Source organism: Heloderma suspectum, chromosome 2 (genome assembly GCF_057233095.1).
Source record: "Heloderma suspectum isolate Gila_16-S chromosome 2, 16-S_ref, whole genome shotgun sequence".
Classification (NCBI taxonomy): domain Eukaryota; kingdom Metazoa; phylum Chordata; class Lepidosauria; order Squamata; family Helodermatidae; genus Heloderma; species Heloderma suspectum.
Window position 1 is genome coordinate 201,967,937 of NC_139459.1, and position 18,342 is coordinate 201,986,278.

Genomic DNA, 18,342 nt, shown 5'->3' on the forward strand with positions numbered 1-18,342 from the left:
TTGGATAACTGCAAGGTACTCTATGTGGTTGGCCTGGAAGCTGCAGCTCGTGTAAAAAGCAGCTTGACTGTTGTTGGATGCTGCCCCTTTTCAGCATGTAACACTCAACTGAGGGAACTGCACCGGCTGCTTATTCGCTACTGGACCAGGTTTAAGGTTTTGTTGTTAGTGTATAAAGCCCTAAACAACTTGGGACCAGGATATATGGGAGTGTGCCTTCTCCCTTACCAGCCTGCCCAGTCACTGAGCTCATCGGATGAGGCACTCCTGGTGGTTCTGCATGGACCTGCAGGCACCAACATTATTTCATTTTCGGCACCTGTTCAAAACGTTACTTAAACAAGCTGCCCCTGACTAACCAGCCATAGTTTTCTGGCACAATCTAAAGGTTTTAATTCTGTATTATTTGTTTATTTCTCCCTTTTTATTCTTCACTGGTGGGATTTGTTTTCCATGTAGAGCAGTATATAAATCTTGTAAATAAATAAATGTTACAGTATAATCATATTGAGTGTGTGCTCAGAAGTAAGTTCGTTTGTGCTTGATGGGATTTTTTAATTGTGCTAATATGTGTTCTGTGGATTTCTTCCTCCCAACTTGCATTTTTTCTGAAATCCAAATGCGCTACTGACAGAGACATACCAAAATTGCTGAAGTACAATTCATCAAGAGGTTCAGCTCTATTTCCTGTGGTGTGAATTATTTAGAGCACAATCAATAATTGGATTATTATCCAAGGTTGTTGTTTCTGTGAAAGGCAACTGTTAGGGTAATTATCACTGTCTGTACTTTTTTGCATTTCAATTCCCTCTGACAACTAATTTTACATTCCCACCCCCCACCCCAATATAGATCTGTCAATTTGGGGTTAACACTTTATGCATATGGTAAAACACAGTGTCCACGAAAGCTTATGGCAGAATGAATTTGTTAGTCTTTAAGGCGCCACAAATTCTTGTCGCTGCAAATGTTCCCTCTGTAAACACCATATACGTCATGCCGAGAGAACGCGCACCGAAGGTTGGAACTTTGTTCTTGAAAGCTACTGGCCCTTTAAGAAAAGCTTCCGCATCCGTCCTTCCCTCCCTCCACACACCAACGTAAAGCGTGCGTCGGAACCAATAGGACGGAACGATGGGCGGGGCAAATGGAACGCGGGAAGCAGTTAGGAAGGAGGAGGGGAACTGGAAGCGGCAGCGTTGTTGCAACTTATTTAGCCTCGCGCGCGGGAAAAGAGAGAGAGAGCGCGCGCGCGCCCAGAAGAAGAAACAGCAACAAAACGTTCCATCCGGGAGCACGTGGAGACTCGAGCCTTGTCTAACCGCAGCTACAACCGGCCGGCCCTGGAACTGACCAGCGCCCCGCCTGAAGCTTGCCAGCTCCCTCCTCCTTCCCTGATCTCTTGATCTCCGGGGGAGGGGAGGGGTCTTAAGGGCAAACTGGGATCCACCCCAGCCAACGTCTCCGTCCATGGAGAACTTCCAGAAGGTGGAGAAGATCGGGGAGGGCACCTACGGAGTGGTCTACAAAGCAAAGAACAAAGTCACGGGCGAGGTGGTTGCGCTTAAAAAAATCCGCCTGGACACGTGAGTTCAAAAAGCCCCCTTCCTTTCCGCAAACCTGTGAGTGGCTGGGCGGGCGAGGAGGAGGAGGAGGGGGGAGTGCCTCTTCTGAACGGGTGGGTGCCACAAAGGGATCTGGGAAAAGTTTGTGGGGCTCGCTGTAAGCCGAGGCTGCCCGCTCTTGTCCGTCGCCCGTGAGGAAGGCTTTGCGGGCGGAGGACAGAACCTCCCTTTGTGTGCCTTGGTATTCAGGGCCGACCTACACGGCGGGAGCTGGGTGGGTGGGGAGAGAAGAGTCATGGGGTTGCGTCCAATGGGCTGTATCCCGTTCATTTCCGTGGGTCTAATCATGGCAGGGCTAACATTGGATGCAAGCCCGTGCTTTCCTTCTCGTTTAGGCCCATGTCGAAGTCCTAGCTATGGGCGCAATCCTATGCAGGTTACACAGGAAAAAATCCGACAACTCCAGCGTTTCTCCGCCTGCACTCCTGGCTGGGGAATGCTGGGCGTTGTAGCACTTTTTTCTGTCTAAACATGCATAGGATTGCGCTCTGAATAATTGGGGTTCGAGGAGACGGGTAGTGCCTGGACCGCCTCGGTGGCTGCTGCTTGTCCTATTTAAGGAGTTAATAATCTTGCGTGGGTACAAAACACCCAGTATCCCCAGGGCAGGGTGCTTAAGCGTTATGAGCATGTAGACGGCTGCTGGTAAAAATAGATTGTTGCATGTGTGGGATGGAGCCCTTGGGGCTGGGAAGCTCTTGGGAAAGGAGAGACAGGGAATCACTAAACACCTCGGTGGGCAAGTTTCTCCATCCTTTGGCTCTTGCAGGGCGGCTGCTGGTTGTGCTGTATTTGGGGTGGGTAGTACAGGAAAGCACAGCTTGATTTGTGTTAGCCTTGGTCATGGGTTCTGTGTTGTTGGATCTGAAAGCATTGCAGGGCCCCGAATGTCCCACACCATTCAGCAAATGGGGTGCCTGTTCTTTGCTGCATCTGCTGGTTGGTTGGAGAGGAGAGCTCACAAAAAGAGCAAAGTGACTTTTCTTTCATTTATGAAAGAAGTTCTCCATGGAAGGAGACGTTGGCTGGGGTGGATCCCAGTTTGCCCTTAAGACCCCCCTCCCCTCTCCCGGAGATCAAGAGATCAGGGAAAGAGGAGGGAGCTGGCACCCCGTAACCTAGGGGTGGGCAACTTGTAGCCCTCCAGATGTTTTGGCCTACGTTTCCCTTCAGCCCTAGCCAGCATAGCCAATGATGAGGGTTCATGAGAGTTGTAGGCCAAAACATCTGGAGGGCCACCAGTTGCATACCCCTGCCATAGTTGATTCCCATATATCTAAGGTAAGTGGTGTGCTAGCCAGGTACCCCTGAGTCCTCTCCTTTTCCAAATTTTAAGTTCAGGACATGCTGATAAGGGAGAACATGGCATGAGTGACAGAAAAAGATTCCTCTCTTCCCCACTTTACCTCTTCTGTGCTCCATGCAACACCTAGTCACTGGATTGTAATCAATAACACGAGGCCTTGATTAAGGGTCACTTTTTTCTACTTGTTTTGTTTGGGCATGAAAAACATCCCGGACACCTGCTTTATTACATTTATATCCCACTTTCCCCACAAGGAGCTCAAAGTGGGGTATGTCTGTGATGTGTTTCCCCATTTTATCCTCACATCAACCCTGTAAGGTGAGTTAGGCTGAGACAAATTGACTGGCCCAGGGTCACCTAGTAAGCTACAGAGCTGACTGGGAATGTGTACCTTGGGTCTTTCCACTCTGTATCCAATACTACATCCCACTGATGGTTTAATGCTGGGTTTATCAGATAAAATAAGGCCTGACTGTAAATTTCTGAAAAGCCTTCCAGGATTCAATTGCAAAGTGATGTAAACAGCTATAGAGAGTAAATGGGCAGCTAATGTTAATGGTTAATTTCCAAAATGGGGTTCGCTATGGAATTAATTTTGTCACTGTGAAATCCTTTGAAGGATTCAGTTTGATGGTGAGGGTGATCCCAGAGAAAAGGGAACAGAAAATGGGTAAGAAGGTGATAGCTGCTTATATTGGACCAAAGTTTGTTTGGTTAGGAATATGCAAACTTTTCTGTTACACTGGTAGTTCTGCACAATAAGAATTGTGCAACTCAAAAGTGTGTATACTTAAACAAAAAGAGGTTGATCTAATGGACGATCAAGGGCACTATTACTTCCCCTTTTGCAGAACCCGTTTCATAAGGTTGAGGGCAATGATGACTTCAGTGATGCTGCTAAATGATTAGGTGAATTAGTAGTGTATTTGGAAGTATATTGCTTGAGTCTTTCCTTTGGAAAGAGTGTTCAGTGCTTGAGGGGCCTGTTGTTAACAATATAATGATATCTTTTGATTTAGACAATATGTGATGGTGTACTATTTTTACTTGGTAGATCAAGGAAGGGCAACAAATATGTCAGACACATGCAGGTTACAAAACACTTTGTGTACATTGTTATCCCTCTCCCTTTAAGGTACCACTTCCCAAAGTTGCAGACATGATGTTGAAAACATGACACATCTGAAATGCTCAGAATCTACCCCCCCTGCTGTAAATTTCCCTCTAGAAAAATAAGAGCCCCTCCTTTCCACAGCATTCGGGGCTCATGATTTCTAAAAAGTGCCTCAAGAGTTTAAGAGACAGAAGAATATTGTTTTCAAATAGAGTATGCTCTGTGGAGACTCTTAGTCATTTAGCTGGTAAGGTAAAGCTCTTCCTGCCAGTGGTCTAGTAGTTGACTGTCATATCTGTGCTGGTAATATATATGTAGAGTTGCAGTTCTTGACATATCTTATACTTCCAGTGTGGCTGTTGGTGCAGAATAGGCAATTGATTAAAAAGGCTTTTGTCATTTGGGAATCCTAATTGGCAACCCCACCCTGTGCGCCCTCCAAATCTGCTCGGGAGGATCCCCCAAAACTCCGAAGCAAATTTGGAGGGCACAGCGGGGAAGAGAGGACCTGGAAGTCCTGTTCCGCCAGCCCTATCCTTCTACTGGCAGAATGATGTATCTGGATAGAACCCTACATTTGGCAATGTAGCTCCATGTGCCAGGAATTGGTTTTACACTATTTACTCTAAAACAGCTAGCCTAGCTATAGAGCAGTGTTCCCCAACCTGCTGCCTACCAGATGTTTTGGACTACAACTCCCAGCATTCCTGACCATGATGGCTGGGGCTAATGGGAGTTGAAGTTCAAGCATATGGAGAGCACCAGGTTGGGGAAGGCTGACACAGAGGAAGACTTAGTTGGCAGCCCCAAGGGCAAATGGTTTTACTTTCACTGTGCAAAATCATTGTGCTGTGTTGTGTGCTTGTTGCTGAATGAATGTCCATAGTGCAAAAGTCTTTTCCCCACAAGGTTGTGATGCTCAGTCTTGTACCTTGGGAGCATCTCAAAGTGTCATATTGACGGTGCTCAGCCTTGTAGCTTTATCTCCTTCCGTCTCACCTTGTCTTCCAGGGAGACAGAGGGGGTCCCAAGCACAGCCATCCGGGAGATCTCACTGCTAAAGGAACTGAACCACCCCAACATTGTCAAGTAAGTATGCGGAGGGAAGCTAGCAGAGAAGGTTGCTCTGGGGAGTAATGAGCAGAATGCCCGGGGGTGGGGGGGTTGGAGGCTTGTGTGTGCGTGTGTGTGTGTGTGTTGCGGGGATTGGAGGCAGGTAGGAGTGCCCTCAGTTCTGGTCCTTTTATCAAGGATACACAACGGAGCATGTAACAGATGCAATTCTCCAACTATACTGGGCGGTCCCAGTCTGATAGCCTACCCTGTCCAGTATCTGTGGACTGCATGCTTCAAAGAAGAATGCATAATGAACAAGAGGAAATTACCTAGTTATCATTCCTCAGTAATTCTGTCCCTGCTCAATGCAGAGGTATGAGGACATCTTAAACATCATTCCTGAGCCTTTAGCTAACAATTGCAATGGGGTAGCTACATTTCTGTTTAGTGCCTCCTTACTCAAACTCCTCGCTTCTTTGTTCCTCTGCCCCCTTCCTTGACTCACCAGGCTGCTGGATGTGATCCACACTGAGAATAAGCTCTACTTGGTCTTTGAGTTTCTACATCAGGACCTCAAGAAGTTCATGGATTCTTCATCTTCCATCAGTGGTGTAGAGTTGCCCCTTATCAAGGTAACTAGCTGGGGAGGGAGAAGGCAGCTAGGCTATGAAAAAACAGCTTCTTGGTCCATAAAGGTCCTGGTTCCCTTTATCTTCACAGATCCAAAGAGCACTGTGGTGCTCCGGCATGTGCTGGCTGTTGAGGACAGCTCCCAGGGTGAAATGGAATGTGCACACGGTGGCTTGTATCCAGTGTTGGTCTCACTTGTCCCATTCATTTCAGTGGGTCTACTCTAAGTAGGACTAATATTGGATACAACCTAGTGCTTCCCCTGCTATTGACATGAATGAGGAATCTCTTGGCATGTGCAGGAGTTTCTGTGTGTGCGTAGATACAGCGTGAGCAAGTATGAATTGGCTTGCTTGATTTAGCTTGTTCTTGGATACTGCTGAGTTGGATGAAATCTTTCTGCAGACCTGGGTGTCTTTGTGAAATTTTCCAGGTCTTTCCCATGGATCATGTGTGTTTGATCAACTCCTCCCCCGGCTTACAAAACAGTCTGTACACAATGTGGACGCAGCATAAGGCTCACTGCAGCCCTGCCTGGCTTATCCTTTGTGTATGCAGATCAAGAACTTGCAGGCTGGGACTCTGGGGAGAAGTGGTTCACTCTAGGGTGGGACATCCTGGCCTCTCATTCTCAAGCATGGCAAATTCACTAAGACCCACCATGTGTGCCCAAGAGCCAGCCAGGAGAGGTAGGATTCCATTGAGTCCTATGGCAATCCTTTTCCATGGCCACAGCAGAACTGGGGGCGGGGGCTGAATTATGCCCTAAGTCTCTAGCTCTCAAGTATTTCTTAAACCCCGTCCCCCCCACACACACACCATCATCATGTCTTCCGGCAACTCAGAAACTCAAGAGTGAAACATTTAAAAACGCAAACAATCCCATCTTATGACTTGAACCTTTTAGTTGTAGCTAGTTAAGGTGATTTAATAGCTGCAGCCCAGATGACCTACATCTCCTCCCATCATTACATTCATTTTAAAATGCCATGATCAAATGAATTTAATGATGGGACGGGATTTAGGTCATCTCTGCTAAACCGTTGAGTCACCTTTTGTGGTAACAAGTAGAATGCAAGAGGGGACTCCTAGTTGCTTAACAGTTGGCCCTTTGTGCTGAGACCACATCTACCATGGAGCTTGCCTTCTGCTTCATGGGGCTACTCTCTTCTCAACTGTCCTGTCTATCTGCTCCTAGAGCTACCTGTACCAGCTACTGCAGGGCCTGGCCTTCTGCCACTCTCATCGTGTGCTCCACCGTGACCTTAAACCACAGAATCTCCTAATCAATGCCGAGGGAGCAATAAAACTGGCCGACTTCGGGCTTGCTCGTGCGTTTGGTGTGCCTGTGCGAACTTACACACATGAAGTGAGTATCTTCTTCTCCACCACCACCATCAAGATGCGAAGGCCTAGAAAAACTGAGGGGGGGATCCAGAAATTTTGGAACTGGGGGGGAATGGGGGATGCCTTCCCTGAGTGTTTCCAAGTCTTCACATCTTCCCATGTTTGTGCTACAGCCTTTTCTGATTGGGGAAGTATTGATTGTTTGCTTTCCATTTTCTACCTTCTCAGCCATTATTGTGTGTCTCTTTCTTTTTTTACCCTATGTGGAAAAAGCTGTTCTGTTATCCCAGTGCCGCTGCTGTGCATGTGATGGCACCAGCTGGCCCCCTGGAGTTTTCCCTTGGGTCTCTGGCACTGGGGATTTCCATAATTTGTATTACATGGGGCTGCACTGGAGACGGTTTGGAAGTTTGAATTGTTTCAGGATGCAGCAGTCAGATTACTAGCTGGGCTCAGCCAGTTAGATCATGTAACGTCTGTCTTCAACCACCTCTGCTGGCTCTCTGTTTGCTTCCATGCTCAATTCAAAGGGCCGGATCTGATCTCTAAAAAGCTAAATAGCCTGGGATCAGGATACCTTAGGAACAGCCTTCTCCCAGAAGAACTTGCCCAAGCACTGGGGTAAGCATTGGAGGTCCTGCACTGCGTTTCCCCATTGACAAAGGTGTAGGGAGTGGGCACAGGAGGGGAAGGCCCTTTCTGCTGTGGCACCCCAGTGAGGAAGATCCACCCTGCCCCATGTTTGTTTGCCGTCTGGTGAGGGATGAAAACTGTTCTGCTCCAGCAGGCGTTTGGCTCTCTTGCACTGTATTTACCGGTAGTTTTTGAACATCATTTGCTGCATTGATTCTCTTTCAGCTGGAAAAGTGGGGTATAAATAATGGGATATAAATAAAAATAAATACTGCTGTTTTTAAAGTTGGTTTAGAAGTGTAAGACTTGGAGCGTCTGGTCCAGATTCTGAAATTGAATCTTGTCTCAACTAGTGGATTAAGGAAGCATGTTGGAAGCTACAGCTTCTTCAGTTTCCCTTAGAATTGAGCCCAGTGTTGTCGACACTGACTGGCCATGGGTCTCCAGGGTTTCAGGCAAGAATCTATCCCAGGCTTACCTGGAAGTGCCAGGGATAGAACCTGAGCCTTTTTGCATGAAGAGCATCCATTCTACCACTGAGCTCTGGCTCTCCCCCCACTTTCTCTTTTTAGGAAAGGGCTAGCTGGGGTGGGCAGCACGGCTGCTTGGGAAGAGGGTTCTTGTTTTCAAAGTAGTTTGTGACCCTCGGGAAACACATAATGTACAACAGATCTTATATGATCGAAAGCCTTTGTTTATCTGGATTCCGTGTGTTTCCCATGCCAGAATAACCTTGCGACAATAGCACTACTGTTTATCGAAGCATCTAATTATCCAGTTGTTTTAGGTGTTTGCACTCATGATTGTTCACTTGCATTTAAGGCAGGAATGTGGAACCTGCTTTGGTCTAGGGGCCAGATTCCACACACACACCCTGGAAGCCTCACCCCTAATGTCAGGCCAGCCCTGCCTATTCTCCCTTTCTCTGTGCCTCTCTCTGCATAGAGAAAAGCACCTGGCCACCATTTGGAGGAGCAGCTGTTCCACGTGCTGGCCAAGCAGCGCGCCTCCTTTGTGAACCACTTGTCCTGACTTAGACAGCATACGGCATGCAAAGGGTCGGTAGGCTTACCTGGCGCTTGGAGGAGCCGTCTCCTTCACATCTCAATTTGGGCAGCACATAAAAGGTCATCCAGCTGGCGCTTGGAAGAACTGCTCCACCATGCACAGGCTGAGCTGTGTGAAGGGTCACTCAGCCTGTCTGGGGGCGGGGCATGCGGAGAGCCTCCACAGGCCAAAGGTTCCGCACCCCTGTTGTAAGGAGTTGCTTTGTACTTTCCTGTTGGATTTGAATGCTGATGTGCTTTTTTCACAGGGGCTTGAGTTCTAACTTTGATGCAGAGCGCGAGCTGGAACTGTCCGTCTGTCAGGGATTCATTATTTTATTGCATATAAGTAGAAAAAGAGAGTACTGGATTACTGATGGGTATTGTCCTTTACGCTAGGTGGTGACCCTCTGGTATCGTGCTCCAGAAATTCTCCTTGGTTGCAAATACTACTCAACAGCTGTGGACATATGGAGTCTGGGCTGCATCTTTGCAGAGATGGTATGGATCTTTTTGGAAAATGGAGGTGGGATGGGACAGTGGATGTGAGGCTAGCCCTGGTGTGAGGCAGGTGATCAAAGTGAGCAGAAAACATAGCCTGTAGCAGAATCTCAGTGCTGTAGCAGAATCTTGGATTTGGACCCATATTTGAAAGCCAAAACAGAGTCAGATGATGTGAAACCATTGTGCTGGGGTGGGAGAAGTAAAATGCAAACATTCTCGGGGAGCAGGTTATTCCCCACTGGCCTGTGAGGGTCTGCGTCCGTGACACTGAAGTACTTGGGGCTTATGGGTGGAGATAGTAAAGTGGTCAAGAAAAGTTCTGGGACAACCTCAATCCCTGATGTAAGTAGGTGAATGGCTTTGAAAGGAAGAGGTGATTCAGTTCACTTATTCACTCTATCACTAGAATCCTAGCTTTCAGTAGGCACCAAAATGCAGTTTAGTTCAGCACCCCTAGCCGAAGGCAACACTAACATCTCCCAGACCTCTCCTAATTCAGACCACTGTGTGATAGAAATGCAGTGCATTGTAGAAAAGGTGCTTACAGGTCAAATAGCTTAAGTTGATCCATGCTGTGGAGGAAAACAGGACACACACACACACACCCTGACATCAGGACTACTGCTCACCTCATCCATTTTCTTTCTTCTTGATCACTCTGCCTGCCATGTTACATCTTTTCCTTTCTTAGCCTCACTCTCTTGGGATAGCTGGCAAAGTGTAATCAAGGGCGTGGTCATGTAGGCTTCTGTATATCATGTCATGGAATGTGGCTTCTAACACAGAATGTTTGCTCTGGCTGGGAAGGTGTGAGCATGTGAGACATCATTTATATTTTAAAAACAAAAGGGCAAGTTCCTAGCCTTCCTGGCAGAGGAGAGAAAACTGTAACGCCGGGGTGAGCAACATGTAGCTTGCCCCACCCCTCAAATTCAGTAAAAAAAAATTTGTGGGGGGAATGGCACCAAAATTTTGATGCTTTTGGCACTCCATAGTCACTACAGATGCCATCTTTACAGTTGTTGTTTCTGGCATCTGGGTGGTGGTGGTTTGCAGCTCATGATGTGCATCTGGGGGAGTGAAAATGGCCCCTAGATCTCTCAAAGTTGCCCACCCTTGCTGAAAAGGGTTTTAAATAAAGTACATAAATAAGGCAGTTATTGTACAAGCTTCTTGCAACCCCTGTGACACACAGGATATTTTGGAAAGACACAACTGGATTCCTGTGATCTCAATTTTTCTCCCCTTGATTCTGTCCTGCTAATAGATTCTGTACTGATACAGATTATTCTTTCTCCTTTAGTTGATATTTTCTATGGCATTCTTATATTTTTATATATGATTGTTCTTACCTGTAATTTAAAAAACCCTCCAGCAAAGGTTTGGGCAGTTTCTGTTCAAAGGTTAGAAACTTCAGGCCATAGGTCAGCGGAACAGCCGATGCTTCCCCGGGTTCGGTCCCGAGGATCTCAGTGTGAAAGATTGGGAGGCCATGCTCTAGAAGAGCTTCCGTCAATTGGGGCAGGCAATTGTGGGCCAGAGGAACCCTCAGTCTGATTCAGTAGAAGGCATCCTCCTGTTTTCTGGAACTGGACGGTGCCTTCTGTAATCCAAGGAGTCTTCCATTCTCCACCCCACCTATATCTATGCACTGATAGACCCAGTACATCTTCCCTAGTCCCAGCAGTTCTCAAATTCTGCGAATAAACACAGACTGCATAACCTCAAATGTAAGAAGCATGCAAGTCAAGTGGGTTTGTGCAGATATGCCTGGCTTATATAATTACTGAATTTGTGGAACTTTAAAGTCACAAAATATCATCCTCTCCCAGCCCCTTTTTAATGCTGTTATACATGCGAGTGTCGACATAGTGAACTCTTCGGTCATTCATTTCTGTGTGTGGCCCAGGGCTAGACCAGATCAAACGCTGACCACATCCTTTCCCGCTGCCTTGTGAAGAGCTGCTGACGAGATCAGTTGATTTGGCGGTGCCTTCTGGGGCAGGAAGCGACTTACATCATCCCCTTTCCCCAAGACAGAATCTGCCATAGAACTGGGAGCAGGGAATAGAAGAGGTCTGTTGTGGGCTCCCCTTTTGAGGACTGAACCACGGCTTGGGGGAAATACTGCTTTTTCCCCACTAGGGGGCATTTGTGCTCTGGAGAGTAAGTGCATGTTTCACACTTGGCATGTGCAGGGGGCTGTGTGTCATGTAGGGAGGGGCTCATGGAATGATTCCCACTGGAGCTTTCTGGGTTGTATTCACTTCAGCCCTTGGAAGTACTGTCATGATAAAAAAAGAGAGTTGTTTTGTATCCTGCTTTTCTGTCCAATAACTGTGTTTTGCATATTATCACAAGTAAATCCAATATAACCAAGGCAATAAAATGAACAATAAAACGCTTAAGTAAAAATGGAGGCAGCGAACCATCAGTAAGATAACTGTTACATTTATAGTCTTACAGTATAAGTCTAAAAGCAGCAGATCAAAATAAAGCCAGAAAAACAGGTCACACTGTTAAAGCTAGTGCAAATTTTTAAAAGGTTTTATATATAAATGCATTAGTTTTCTGTTTTAAAAAGCCCCATTGATTGACATGCAGAAACAACAACAGCCCCCCCTACAGTCAGTAAAAAAGGGTATGATTAAAACTGCTAAACTAGAATATCCCCAAAGTTGGAAGCAGTAGCAGCATAATCAAGAAGCTAGCTATTTAATACCTGGATAAGGCCTTCGGCTATAAAAGTGCTTTCACCCACCAGTGAAACATCAGAAGCTGCCTTGTGATTGCCCTGTTTATCGATGTGACAAATAGTGGCTCTTTTGGGTCTCAGGTGGAGGTTGTTCTCATCACCTGCTACCTGATCCTTTCAATTGGACATGTTGACCAGTAGCCCTTTCTGGGCAGTGAGTTTTAGTATTGGTGCTTACCACTGAGGAAGCCCTACTTGATCTCATCTGAATAAATAGAGGGCCATGGAATAAGGCTACATTTGCTGATCACAGAAGTGGATATATGTGTGTATATATATATGTATATATATAGGGGGGGGAGGGAAGGGATATAGGGCAGAATCCAGTGTGGTGCTTACGCCCCTGCTGATTCTCTTACACCCCACCAATTGCATTGCGCAAGCAGCCCCGACTGCTTGCACAATGTCGGTTTAGCACTTCAGGGGAAACCCGAAACGAGCGGAAACTCTTGTTTCGGGAAGGAGGCAGATTGGCGGAGGTCATATAAGGAAGGCTGACCTGCCTCCTTCCTGAAATGCGTGTTTCCACTCATTTGGGGGCTTCCTTTAGGGAGCGCTAAATCTCCCTCACATGAGTGCTGAGTCCTGCTTGTGCAACAGAATCGGCTGGCCCCGCTGCTTGTGGAAGGGAATCGTCGGGGGGTGTAAGCGCCCCATTGGATTCTGCCCATAGGACCCAAGTTGTTTAGGGCTTTAATGGTACCAGTCCAGAAGCAATCCAGGAGATGGCGCAGAGCTGGAATAATATGCTCTTTGCAATCTGTTACTCATATGCTCTTTGCAGCCTGTTCTGCATTAGCTGAAGCTTCTACTATACCTTGAAGGGTTGCTCAACATGGAACCTGTTACACTAGCCCAGCGTGGACATTACTAGTGTGTGGGTTATGAACAGTAGCAAGGCACCTGTGCATAAATTTAGTGGTGATAGGCTAGGAAGAGACACCCTGGTGCCTTCCAGATGTTTTGGATTGCAGATCCCATCAGCCCCAGCCTGCATGGCTGATGGCTGGGGATTATAAACAGACCAAGGCTGCTAAGAGCAGACAAGTCCTGAGGGTGGGTGGCTAGTTAGCAGGAACAGTGGAACTGGGATTCTTTGGTTCCCTCTACTTTGAGCCTGCGCAGTCCGTTCAGTCTGTTTAGCCTTGCCTATCGCGCTCTAGTTATGAGGCCTTGAGCAAGCAAGTGTCAGAGTCTGTTTTTCCTCCTAAAAGAGGGCCTTGCCTCCTAGGGTGGTGGCAAGGGCTAAGCAAAAATGGGGACATAAAGCTTCTCTGCAAATTAACTGTGTCCAGATGGATAGCCGTGTTGGTCTTTTGCAGCAAAACCAAGAGTCCTGTGGCACTTTAAAGACACACAAACACATGGTGGCATGAGCTTTTGTGGACAGTGTCCACCAAAGCTTAGGCCATCATAAATTTGTCCGTCTTAAAGGTGCCACAAGACTCTTCAAAAATGGCAAATAATGGTAGGATTCCTACCATTGCTGCTTCACCTTTGGATTTGATTAATCCTGCTGTTCCTTCAAGGAGCTCAGGTGTTGGTTCCTGACTCTCCCCCTTTTATCCTCACAGCAGCCTTATGAGGTAGGTTAACTTTCTGTTGAAGGGCAGCATCATTTTAAATGCCACCCTTCAGTAGAAAGTCTGAGGGCAGTTTGCATAACAGAGAGTGACTGGCCCTCAAGAGGTTCGTGGCTGACTAGGGATCTGAACTCAAGTCTTCCCAGTCCTAGTCTGGCACTCCAACCCCTCCGCCACATTGGATGCATTGAGTACCAGAAGTCCGTACCAGCCGTGAGTGAAGGGAAGACCAGCTGGGTGAGGGAAAGCAGCTTGACGATGCCGCCCACCGACCCACGATTCTGATTTTCCTTTCTTCTGCCAAACAGTTAACCCGTAGAGCGCTCTTCCCTGGGGATTCGGAAATCGACCAGCTGTTCCGCATCTTCCGCACGCTGGGCACACCGGACGAGACGGTGTGGCCAGGTGTCACCTCCATGCCTGACTACAAGTCCAGCTTTCCCAAGTGGGCCCGGCAGGACTTCAGTAAGGTGGTGCCACCACTGGACGAGGAGGGCAGGAAGCTTCTAGCAGTGAGTTTCAAGGCAGTGCAGGGGGAGGGAGGAGTTGCTTCAGCCCTGGGGAGGAGGCGCCTAGCAAGCCCAGTGGGGTGCAAGCCCTCACTCTGTGGCCGCCTTTAGCTCCCAGAGTCACTGAGCGGTTTCCTGTAGCCATGCCTGAGGTCTTCTGCTTTTAAGACACTGAGTGTGCAGCCCCATCTGAGTGGCCCTTGAACAGGAATGTGCACTCAATCACTCTTAAACTGGGAAGCAGGGCCATTCGACCAGCCCTGCTGAAGCACCACCTTCACGAGGCTCCTCCTTCAACGGTCACCAGCAGCACCTGTCCCAAAAGCTGCAGCAGAGGAAGATGAGATGGGAAGCAGGGTCATTCCACCAGCCCTGCTCAAAGGCAACTTGCTTTTTTCTTCTTCCCTCACCATCCCTTTTTCCTTTTGTGTCCTGTCTTTTTATATTGTAAGCCTGTGAGCAAGGGACTGTCTTGTTTTTATTGATTGAACTGTATATAAGGCACTCACTCCAGGAGCCTTTTGGGCTGAGGAATGAGACAAACATCTTTAATAACCAAATTTAGTAATAATAACAATGGTGGTCAAAATAGGCTGAAAGCCAGGACTGCCAATATATGCCTGTATTGCCTTCAGAATCCCCTCCATGCATCGACAGTCCTTGCATTCAGCCTGTTTTAAGCACCAAACTGCTTTCTCCTTTATGCCATAGTTCTTGCTCTTGTCTTCCCCAAATTCTACTTGATGTATCTCACCACCTCCCTACTCTCCTTTGCGCTCTCGGTTTTGCACTGTGCGTAGTCTCTCTGCTCTTGGTGCTGGGATCAAACCATCTCTGCATTCCACTGTTGAGCCGTTTGCATCATCTCCTTCCAACCATTGGTCGCGGGGGGGGCGGCGGGGGGAGTTGGTTTTCTGTTCCTTTGGCTTCCTGTCTGTCTAACTCTTCCTCCGTTCCTCTTCAGCAAATGCTGCATTACGATCCCAACAAGAGGATCTCTGCCAAGACTGCCCTCAACCACCCCTTCTTCCGAGACGTCACGAAAGCCGTGCCGCACCTTCGCCTGTGAGATGGGATCGGGGCCAGCAAACCCGCCCGGTTGCATTCACTGCCACATGCTACTTATTTGGACTGCGCCGGCTGCTTGCACTTAACTTTGCAGCTTCATCCTGAATAGGAATTGCAGTTGGGCACAGCCTATGCCTTTGCGGGGGGTTTACTCCTGGACTTGTTTTAAGGAACTAGCTGAGCTTGTGGCTTCAGTGCTTCTTGGCTGCCTTGTGTGAAATGAGGAGGACCTCTAGAGCCAGCAGCTGCAAGAACTCCAGTTGCTAAAGGGGCAGCAGTTTCATTCCTCAAACTTTGTAAAATCCCCCTGGAGTTCTGTCCATCTCCTTCCTCTTAAGGTCTTTGTCAAAAGTGTCTTCTGTACTAGCTGACTCTCCAATTCCACCTGCTTTCCAAGGATCAGCTGTGCATTCGCTGGAGCAAACCTTGCTCCGCCAGGTAGGAGACTGTCTTTCTGATCTGGATCATGGATGTTGGTTTTAAATGTAGGACTGTCTTCTGCAGGGCTGGTAGTAGCATTGATGTGCCCACCTTTTCCTTCCCCATCAGGTCCCTCCGTGGGGATCACGCACTTAACTCTCCACCTTTCATGAGCGGAAAGAAGTTTTACTCAAGGACTAAGGCACTTCAGCAACATCTGAACTCACGTGCCCCTTTGCATCAGTGACGTTAGTAGGAATAGCCCAGTAGTCTTTCCTGATGACCATGGTTTTGTGATACTTCCCGCTTCACGCCCAGAAGAGAGCCTGGGGTGGGTAGAGGGACTGCCAAAACTCATCGTTGGATGATACAGAATGGCTTACTAACCGGTCAAGTGACCGCTTCACCACATCCTTCTTGATGTCTCTTCATAGACTGAGTGCTTAGGAAAAAAATTTTCTCCAAAAAGTGCTTATAGGGGTGTGGGGGAAAAGACGCATCCTACCACTACCCCACCTCACCTCTCCCCACATCCTACTGTCCTGTCTCCTATACATGTCTATCTGGTCTGTGTCAATGATGTGTAGGTCTTTCCCTATGCTTGTGGCCAATTAAAGCCATAGATTTGGCTACCACGTTTTGCCATTCCATACTTGCTGCAGGGCTGTTTCCCTCCAATGGGTATTTAGCTTCTTGAGTCTTTGGGCTCCCACTTCTTTCCAGTGCACCAGCAAACCCCTGGTTGGGATGGATCTACATGGTCGCCTTGGCTTGTGTGTTCTGCAAATATGCTTGGAAGAACTGTGTGGGCATGTTAGCTTTTGAATTTCAGGTGTACAAAAATTAAAGGGATAAAATTTCAGTTTTTTCTCTTTTCCCCCTGCCCTCGGTGCCATGCATCTTGGTCAAAATAATGTAACTGAACTGTGGAATTCACATTTGTGATTCATGAGCTGTACTGTCCCAATCTGCAGAGCTGGAAATTTTAAAGCCCCTCCCTCTGAGCCACTCTGTCAAAGGCACTTGGACTTTTCAGGTTATTTCAATTACATGTAGTGCAGGATATCCTGAAGTGAATTGAGATGCTGTCAAAACAGTGGCATGAATCCATAGGGGAAAAGAAAACTCGTCTAAGAAAATCGTGACTGGTTTCTGATCAATTCCAGGTTATGGTAAACTATAGCCATAACAGCACAGAATTATAGTTCAGTTGGTGGAGAGCTTTGGGACTGCTACCTGGTTGATGAAGGCTTGTTTACAAAGATCAAGGTTCTGTCTTGAGACAGCATAACATGAAGTATAAAAACTGGTGCTGCAGTAACTTGGGCATACTAAATCCAGTCTCTTTTCCTTACCTATACTAGGGCTTTGAAATAGCTCCCTCCAATTGTTATGGGCATACTGGACACCTTGACAACCAGTAGTGTGACTTGTCCAAAATGTGAGGCCTCCCTAAAGCAAGGGATCACTTGTTTCTTCTCTCTCTATATATAACATTTCTGTGTGAGAGTGATGTTCATGTATTTTACAAGAAAGCAGATGTATTCTGGGAAGCTGCAGTAAGATTGCTCCCCTGTGCCTCATATTCAGCGAAGATGGAGAGGGGATTACCTGTTCATCATAAACCATAATCTGTGTGGTCTTTATTCATGGATGAAATGTCCAGTATTTCAGTTATGGGTGGGGACTTAACCATTCTTTTATCTATCCTCTCTATGGACAACTGTATTGTGTCAGGTGAGAGTACTGAAATGGTCGACATGCAGAGGGCTTTACTGAGGAAAGTGGGCATTTCAGATCCTTTGAGCTACAACGGACACTCTTGCTTCGGACAGCTTAAAAATCCCAAAATGGACTATCAAGACAACTCCCAAGATCTAAGGAGTTTTATTATCCATATCACCAGCTACACGCAATATCTAGAAGCATGACTTTCTTCCATTTCTTCTTCTCTGTCTTTGGACTGGAATACATTTATATATTTATAAGGCTGTTAGTTTTAAAGAGTTCTGGGTTGGCATGAAACTTGTTAGTCTAAGCACCTTGACATTTTTTGGTAATATAACCCTTTTAAAGAAACAATTTTTTTTGACCTTTTTGGTAGCTCTTTGTAAGACAGATGTTTCTAAAATATGTGAAAGCAGTTTATAAATCATTAAAAATATGTGCAGTTTTAACATGAAGCTTTCTTTCTCTTGAAGCAAAGTTTCTCACAGTTTTTTCACCTGTCTCATCAGAATTGTGGGGTTTTTTTGCCCAAATTCTCATCCAAATTGGATGAGACATAAGCGGTCTCGGCTGTGTATCTGTCATGCACTTCACTAAAGCTTGTGACCCATCTGTTAGTGGGGCTGTGGGAGTTACACTTTGGTTCATCTTAAAAATAAAACATTCACACATGGAATTGTGTCTTTGCTGCAAGCAGTGTTGTGTGTGTGCGCGTGCGGTATCCGCACTAAAGCATACCAGAGTGTGTGGATCAAAAGAAAGGGAGCAGGGCCATATGGGACCTTGCAGATCCCATGGACTGAAGTATTGAACCCAGGAAAGCTTGTGAAAAAATGGAGTTGGTCTTATGGACAAGCCCTTCTGAGCCATCAGGCCATATAATATTGGGGTAGGGGAGAATCTTGCAGCCTGTAGGCCTGCTTCCAGATGAAAGTCAAGTTTCATAGAAGCTGCCTTATCCTGCCATATCCGGTGTTTGGACTGGAATACATTTATATATTTGGTCCAACGTTTATAT

General features: G+C 46.9%; 1 protein-coding gene across 5 annotated transcripts; it reads left to right on the plus strand.

Moving 5' to 3' along the window:
- Nucleotides 1-1,125: 1,125 nt before the first annotated feature.
- Nucleotides 1,126-17,998, plus strand: CDK2 (cyclin dependent kinase 2). 5 transcript variants are annotated; one of them, XR_014788179.1, is made up of 8 exons: nucleotides 1,173-1,586; nucleotides 5,057-5,134; nucleotides 5,610-5,733; nucleotides 6,930-7,100; nucleotides 9,157-9,258; nucleotides 13,908-14,111; nucleotides 15,073-15,614; nucleotides 17,334-17,998. XR_014788179.1 is itself a non-coding variant. In XM_084837367.1 (7 exons), the coding sequence occupies exons 1-7, from the start codon at nucleotides 1,471-1,473 to the stop codon at nucleotides 15,175-15,177; spliced, it is 900 nt and encodes a 299-aa protein (XP_084693493.1). In that variant the 5' UTR covers nucleotides 1,126-1,470; the 3' UTR covers nucleotides 15,178-17,998. The 5 variants fall into 5 exon arrangements, 4 of the variants coding, with proteins under 4 accessions (XP_084693493.1, XP_084693495.1, XP_084693492.1 ...); XM_084837367.1 differs by having other exon boundaries at nucleotides 1,126-1,586; nucleotides 15,073-17,998; XM_084837369.1 differs by lacking the exon at nucleotides 6,930-7,100 and having other exon boundaries at nucleotides 1,242-1,586; nucleotides 15,073-17,998.
- Nucleotides 17,999-18,342: the final 344 nt, after the last annotated feature.

Bases quoted from the DNA above. Each gene is read 5' to 3' on its own strand.
- CDK2 (XM_084837366.1), top strand. From the start codon at position 1,471: ATGGAGAACTTCCAGAAGGTGGAGAAGATCGGGGAGGGCACCTACGGA. The intron at 5,135-5,609 runs GTAAGTATGCGG...TTGACTCACCAG, and splicing joins AACCACCCCAACATTGTCAA to GCTGCTGGATGTGATCCACA. The intron at 5,734-6,929 runs GTAACTAGCTGG...ATCTGCTCCTAG, and splicing joins TAGAGTTGCCCCTTATCAAG to AGCTACCTGTACCAGCTACT.